At 29.7% G+C, this 7,693-nt stretch overlaps 2 protein-coding genes and 1 long non-coding RNA gene across 6 annotated transcripts in view; 2 read left to right on the top strand and 1 right to left on the bottom strand.

The window, feature by feature from the left end:
• The window catches only part of LOC133651784 (uncharacterized), a 59,263-nt gene extending 54,681 nt beyond the window's left edge, over positions 1 to 4,582 (top strand). The window contains exon 5 of the long non-coding RNA XR_009826489.1: positions 4,559 to 4,582. This is a non-coding gene — a long non-coding RNA (uncharacterized LOC133651784). The remainder of the gene's footprint in view (positions 1 to 4,558) is intronic.
• The window catches only part of LOC133651782 (protein shisa-8), a 648,746-nt gene that overhangs the window by 175,174 nt on the left and 465,879 nt on the right, over positions 1 to 7,693 (top strand). The window lies entirely within an intron of this gene.
• LOC133651780 (cdc42-interacting protein 4 homolog) overlaps positions 1 to 7,693 on the bottom strand; it is a 99,466-nt gene that overhangs the window by 3,922 nt on the left and 87,851 nt on the right. For all 3 annotated transcript variants that reach the window (XM_062049900.1, XM_062049899.1, XM_062049901.1), the window contains 2 exons: positions 4,731 to 4,840; positions 4,433 to 4,565 (listed from right to left, as the gene is read on the bottom strand). In XM_062049900.1, the coding sequence (XP_061905884.1) occupies positions 4,433 to 4,565; positions 4,731 to 4,840 (243 nt within the window). The remainder of the gene's footprint in view (positions 1 to 4,432; positions 4,566 to 4,730; positions 4,841 to 7,693) is intronic.

Genomic DNA, 7,693 nt, shown 5'->3' with positions numbered 1-7,693 from the left:
GTCACATTTATAAAAAATGTCTAAAAAAAAATGTAGAAAAAAAATACTTTTTTTTTTTTTTTTAGACATGTATCTCGAAATCAAATAAATTAAATAATTACTTAAATATCAATAATCGAATGTAGGGACATGGGGGATTTTTTTTTTTTAATACATTTTTTTTTTTTTTTTTTCGACATGTATCTCGTGCGCACGAGATAGTTTCTCATGCGCACGAGATACATGTCTAAAAAAATAAAAAAAATCACATTTATAAAAAATGCCTAAAAAAAAAAAATGTAGAAATTTTTTTTACTTTTTTTTTTTTTTTTTAGACATGTGTCTCGAAATCAAATAAATTAAATGATTACTTAAATATCAATAATCGAATGTATACTCAAACTGCAAAAAACAGTTCAAAGGTTTTTATTCAAAAATGCATTTAGTAGCTTGTTTTTTTTTTATATACATTTTTATTTTTATTTTTTAGACATGTATCTCGTGCGCACGAGGTAGTTTCTCATGCGCACGAGATACATGTCTAAAAAAATTAAAAAAATCACATTTATAAAAAATGCCTAAAAAAAAATGTAGAAAAAAAAATTACTTTTTTTTTTTTTTTTTTAGACATGTGTCTCGAAATCAAATAAATTAAATAATTACTTAAATATCAATAATCGAATGTATACTTAAACTGTAAAAAACAGTTCAAAGGTTTTTATTCAAAAATGCATTTTGTAGCTTGTTTCTACGGAGCCCCTAAAGGGACATGGGGGATTTTTTTTTTTTTATACATTTTTATTTTATTTTTTTCGACATGTATCTCGTGCGCACGAGATAGTTTCTCATGCGCACGAGATACATGTCTAAAAAAAAAAAAAAAAAAATCACATTTATAAAAAATGCCTAAAAAAAAAAAAAAAGTAGAAAAAAAAATTACTTTTTTTTTTTTTTTTTTAGACATGTATCTCGAAATCAAATAAATTAAATGATTACTTTAATATCAATAATCGAATGTATACTTAAACTGCAAAAAACAGTTCAAAGGTTTTTATTCAAAAATGCATTTAGTAGCTTGTTTCTACGGAGCCCCTAAAGCAGGGGTGTCAAGGGTACGGCCCGAGGGCCAGATCAGGCCCGCGGACAGGTCTTATCTGGCCCGTGGGAGGAGTTTGCTAAGTATAAAAACGACCTTGAAATTTTTGAATGAAAAAACAGCTGTTCTAAATGTGTCCACTGTACAAAATGAATGAATTGATTAACGTGGACCCCGACTTAAACAAGTTGAAAAACGTATTCGGTTGTTACCATTTAGTGGTCAATTGTACGGAATATGTACTGTACTGTGCAATCTACTAATAAAAGTTTCAATCAATCAATCAACCACATGATGTTAGTACATCAGTCGAGGAAAATGAGCAAACTACATAAATACCATCCTGTAATTTGATTTTGAAATATTTTTTTTATCTTGATAGATTGAAAATGAACACCAGTGCGTTGACTGATGAACATTATCACATAATTTATTCAGAAAATATAAATAACGCCAAATAAAGATAGAATACTATTAACAGCAACAGGTAATTGTAAAAAATAAAACCAAAAACATTATGATTTGTACATTTTCAGATTGTGCTTGTTCTATTTCTAAACAAAGACAACAAGCTGAAGTTGTCTTTATTTTTAAGCTATCGTGCCGTGATTTTACCAGTCCGGCCCACTTGGGAGTAGATTTTTCTCCATGTGGCCCCCGATCTGAAATGACTTTGACACCCCTGCCCTAAAGGGACATGGGGGATTTTTTTTTTTTTATACTTTTTATTTTTTTTTTTTTTCGACATGTATCTCGTGCGCACGAGATACATGTCGAAAAAAATCACATTTATAAAAAATGCCTAAAAAAAAAAAATTTAGAAAAAAAAATAACTTTTTTTTTTTTTTTTTTAGACATGTGTCTCGAAATCAAATAAATTAAATGATTACTTAAATATCAATAATCGAATGTATACTTAAACTGCAAAAAACAGTTCAAAGGTTTTTATTCAAAAATGCAATTTGTAGCTTGTTTCTACGTAGCCCCTAAAGCAGGGGTCACCAACCTTTTTGAAACCAAGAGCTACTTTTTGGGTAGTGATTAATGCGAAGGGCTACCAGTTTGATACACACTTAAATAAATATATTCTTTGTCGAAAAAAACAGAAGCTAAAATGAAGAATTAAATTAAAATGTATTTATTATTCTTTACAATAAAAAAAATAAATTTACTTGAACATTGATTTAAATAGTCAGGAAAGAAGAGGAAGGAATTTAAAAGGTAAAAAGGTATATGTGTTTAAAAATCCTAAAATCGTTTTAAGGTTGTATTTTTTCTCTAAAATTGTCTTTCTGAAAGTTATAAGAAGCAAAGTAAAAAAATTCATGAATTTATTTAAACAAGTGACGACCAAGTCTTTAAAATATTTTCTTGGATTTTCAAATTCTATTTGAGTTTTGTCTCTCTTAGAATTAAAAATGTCGAGCAAAGCGAGACCAGCTTGCTAGTAAATAAATACAATTTAAAAAATAGAGGCAGCTCACTGGTAAGTGCTGCTATTTGAGCTATTTTTAGAACAGGCCAGCGGGCTACTCATCTGGTCCTTACGGGCTACCTGGTGCCCGCGGGCACCGCGTTGGTGACCCCTGCCCTAAAGGGACATAAAGAATTTTTTTTTTTTATAAATTTTTATTTTTATTTTTATTTTTTAGACATGTATCTCGTGCGCACGAGATACATGTCTAAAAAAAATAAAAAAATAAAAAATCACATTTATAAAAAATTAAAATTTTTAAAAACCAGAATTTTACTGTAAAATGTACATTTGTTTTTTTTACTGTAAATTAAAAACTGCAATTTTACAGTAAAATTTTGGCACCTGAGCTGCCCGTTTGTTTTTTGTTTTTTACCGAAAATCAACAACTGTAGGTTTGTATGTGTATTACTGTAAATGCTAAAACAGCACCACATTTTATTACAGGAAAAAAAAAAAAAAGTACTGTTTTTTTCATTTAGACAAAAATGCCGTAAAAACCACAGTAAATTTCACAATTTGACCATTTTATATTGCAAATATTGTTTTTTATCATCTCTAAAAATAAAAAGAAGTGTGTTATTGTCTCTTATGATTGTGAACGGTAGGCAAAATTCCCCCCCAAAGAAGTGCAGTTCCCCTTTAATTTAAAGTATTATTGTGGCCAGAAGGTGTCACCAAAAAACAACAACTAATACTACCCCACTTCAACTTAAAGACAGCATAAGTCTATTCCAGACGATTAATAATAAATACCTTTTTTTTAACATTTCACACTACAAAATAATAAAAGTATGTATCATTCATGCTGATATTGTATCGTATTGGAAGTCAAGTTTGAGCAACCATCAAAAATAACAGCAACTACTTTTATATTTTTCTTGTGATTATAAAACATGGGTGTCACACTTGTTTTGGTCAAGGGCCACTACAGTTTGTCCCTCATAATGTGTACAAAATAATAGGTGTATAAATGACACAATATGTTACTGCATATGTCAGCAGACTAATTAGGAGTCTTTGTTTGTTTACTTACTACTAAAAGACAAGTTGTCTAGTATGTTCACTATTTTATTTAAGGACTAACTTGCAATAATAAACATATGTTTCATGTACACTAAGATTTTTTGTTAAAATAAAGCTAATAATGACATTTATTGTCTCGTATGTTCACAGTTTTATTTAAAGACAAACTTGCAATAATAAACATACCGTATTTTCCGCACTATAAGGCGCACCGGATTATAAGGCGCACCTTCAATGAATGGCCTATTTTAAAACTTTGTTCGTATATAAGGCGCACCGCATTATAAGGCGCATAGAATAGACGCTACAGTAGAGGCTGGGGTTACGTTACGCATCCCGTAGTTGCGAGAACCTGTTGTGGCTCAATATTGGTCCATATATAAGGCGCACCGGACTATAAGGCGCACTTTCAGTTATTTTTAGAAAATTGGAGGTTTTTAGGTGCGCCTTATAGTGCGTAAAATACGGTATGTTTAATGTACCGTAAGATTATTTGTTCAAATAAAGCCAATAATGCCATTTTTTGTGGTCCCCTTTATTTAGAAAAGTACCGAAAAGTATCGAGGTACATTTTAGTACCGGTACTGGTACCAAAATATTAATATCGGGTCAACACTAGTACCTTATGGACACATTTTTCCCAGGCCTTGAAGGGCAATAATAAATGATGTGTCGGACCAGACTTGGCCCCCGGGCCTTGGGTTTGTGTTCTAAAAGTTGCATGATACTGTATCTAATATGTCTTCCAATGCATTTTCTGGCCACACCCTTTAGGAGTCGCCCTCAAATAGATAAACATCTTAGAGTCCCATAAATAATTCAGTGCCTATAAATGGTGAAAGTAAACAATGCATTACCTCATACTTGCTTTGCTCCACCCTCAGACGCTCCACATTCTGGGCCGTCTGATTGATTTGCGATAACAGACTGGTGGGGTCTCCCAATTGAGGATTTTTCTCATAAACTCCCTTCATCTTCCCCAGGGCCTCGCTGACGGACAGAAAAAGGGAGGGCGGGGGGGGGGCTATTTTAGGAGTTTCCTGCAGAGCTCAGGTCTGACTTGAGAAATCCAAGACGTGGTCATGTGTCACAACATGAACATTGCATTGGCAGTAATGGAGATGAATAGGTGTGTACACACAAACAAACACACACCTACTATCTACTTCTTTCTGCAAATCTCTGCCAATTTCCTCCAGTTTCTGTTGCAGCTTCTTCCTGCGCTGCTCCGGGGGGAGGTGGGTGAAGTCCTCCGTCACCACGGGCTGCCAAGAGGTCACACAGGAAGCGAGCTTTAATAACCCTCAACTCGCGCGGGACAATGAAGACGAGGAAATGGAACACCGCACCCAGGAGGAACACCAAAGTTTGACTTCAGCTCACTTTTTGCACCTCGTTTTCAAATCAGGCAAGGGCCATTCAAGTCATATTTGGTCATGCTGGCATTAGTGAGCTGATCCATAAACTTTCAAAGTTAAAAAAAACCCCACCATTTATCACATTTCCTCATAATTTATTAAAAAGGCCACACTGAAAAGAAAAAGGAAATAATACTGCTCTGAATCTTGAATGCAATCCAATTTCTGTATGACGTAATAAACTAAAGCTAACCAATATGCAATGTTATGAGATTAAAGTCACAATTTTTTTAAACAACGTAATATTATATAAATAAAACTTGTCATTTTATGAAGTTGTACTATAACAGAGGGGGAAAATATGATGAAATTACAGATTTTTAAGACAACTGCATTTTAATTTTACGAGAATTAAGTTAAAAGTAAATTCAGTAATATTAACAAATAATTTGTGATATTATGAGAGTAAGGTTGTCTTTTTTTTTTTCTTTCTTCTGCCACAAATAAAATTTTTTATTTTATTTATTTTATTTTTTTTTGTTACTGACTGTGGCAGGACACCTCTGCCTCTGTTTCACTTTATGTTGCTGGTAAATAATATGGTTGTAGTAGTAGGCTAAAGTTCAATTATTTAGTATGCACTAATTAAAGGGGCAGAGCTTTAAGAGACATTTTAGCTTTTATATTTTATAAGATATATTTTTTGTAATAACCACAATTAATAAATATATTTCAGTGAATAACTTATTGTTCAAATCTGTATATAAATATGTACATAAAGTGTTGTAATTATATTGTAAAATGGATGGATGGATGGACGTTTAAAACAAAACTGTTATTATTAATTAGTAAGTATACATTTTTTTAGCCTTTTTAGAGGAAATCATATCATTGTAGTAAATTATGCAAATTACTCGATGATGTCATGGTGACCACGCCCATAGTCACGCCCCCACCACCACAGGTATCTTGGCAGTTTATGGGAAACACTGAAAATACATATAAAAGGTAAAAGTTGTACTATAACAGGGGAAAAACATACATTTGACCGAATTATTGTACTGATACAATGATGTAATTTTACATTAATTGCAAAAAAAAAAGGAAAATATGTCAAAAAATAATTGACCAAAGTCGAAAAATTATGCTGAAAATACTGATTTTTAAGATAACTAAATTGTAATTTTACGAGAATTAAGTTAAAAGTAAATTAAGTACTATTAACAAATAATTTGTGATATTATGACAATAAAGTTGTCTTCTTTTTTTCTTTTTTTTATTGTAAAATACATATAAAAGTAATAAGTTGTACTATAACAGGGGAAAAACATACATTTGACCGAATTATTGATCGGAAAAAAATGCTTCTGATACAATGATGTCATTTTAGAATGTTTAGGGAATTTAAAAAAAAAAAAGGAACAAATATCCCAAAATGTTTTTTAACAAGGTCGAAAAATTATGATGAAAATACTGATTTTTAAAGATAATTAAATTGTAATTCTACGAGAATTAAGTTAAAATTAAATTAAGTAATATTAACAAATAATTTGTGATATGAGAATAAGGTTGTCTTTTTTTTTTAAATTTTAATTGTAAAATACATATAAAAGGTAAAAGTTGTACTATAACAGGGGAAAAACATACATTTGACCGAATTATTGTACTGATACGATAATGTAATTTTACATTAATTGCAAAAAAAAAAGGAAAAAATATGCCAAAAAATAATTTACCAAAGTCGAAAAATTATGATGAAAATACTGATTTTTAAGATAACTAAATTTTAATTTTACAAGAATTAAGTTAAAAGTAAATTAAGTAATATTAACAAATAATTTGTCATGTTATGGGAATAAAGTTGTCATTTTTGTTTACTTTTTTAAATTGTAAAATACATATGAAAGGTAAGTTGTAATATAACAGGGGAAAAACATACATTTGACCGAATTATTGATCGGAAAAAAATGATTCTAATACAATGATGTAATTTTACAAAGTTTTTTGGAATTAAAAAAAAAAAGTTAAAATAATGCCAAAAAATAATTTACCAAAGTCGAAAAAATTATGCTAAAAATACAGATTTTTAAGATAACTAAATTGTAATTTTACGAGAATTAAGTTAAAAATAAATTAGGTAATATTAACAAATAATTTGTCATATTATGAGAATAAAGTTGTCATTTTTGTTTACTTTTTTTAATTGTAGAATACATATATAAAGGTAAGTTGTACTATAACAGGAAAACACATACATTTGACCGAATTATTGATCGGGAAGAAAACACTTCGAATACAATTATGTAATTTTACAATGTTTTTGGGATTTAAAAAAAAGTTCAAATAATGCCAAAAAATAATTTACAGAGGTTCTAAAATTATGAAGAAAATACTGATTTTTAGGATAACTAAATTGTAATTTTACGAGAATTAGGTTAAAAGTAAATGAAATAATATTAACAAATAATTTGTGATATTATGAGAATAAAGTTGTCATTTTCGGGGGTTCAAATTGTAAAATACATATAAAATACAAGATTTATGGTTGTATTAGAATAAATGTTAAATATGAAAATTGTCATTTTCTGACAATAAAGTTCAAAGTGAATTAAAAATTAGAGCAGAAGGAATATTTTTACTACAGTAAAGCTGTGATGTTACAAGAATAAAGTTGCAGTTAATTCCAGAAAAAAATTGGAATTAAAAAAAAAAAGGAACAGAGAACATTTTAGTATAATAAAATTGTAATTTTACGATAAT

Source organism: Entelurus aequoreus, linkage group LG06 (genome assembly GCF_033978785.1).
Source record: "Entelurus aequoreus isolate RoL-2023_Sb linkage group LG06, RoL_Eaeq_v1.1, whole genome shotgun sequence".
Lineage (NCBI taxonomy): Eukaryota > Metazoa > Chordata > Actinopteri > Syngnathiformes > Syngnathidae > Entelurus > Entelurus aequoreus.
The sequence above is the reverse complement of the archived record's forward strand: the minus strand, read 5'-3'. Positions and strand labels throughout refer to the sequence as shown.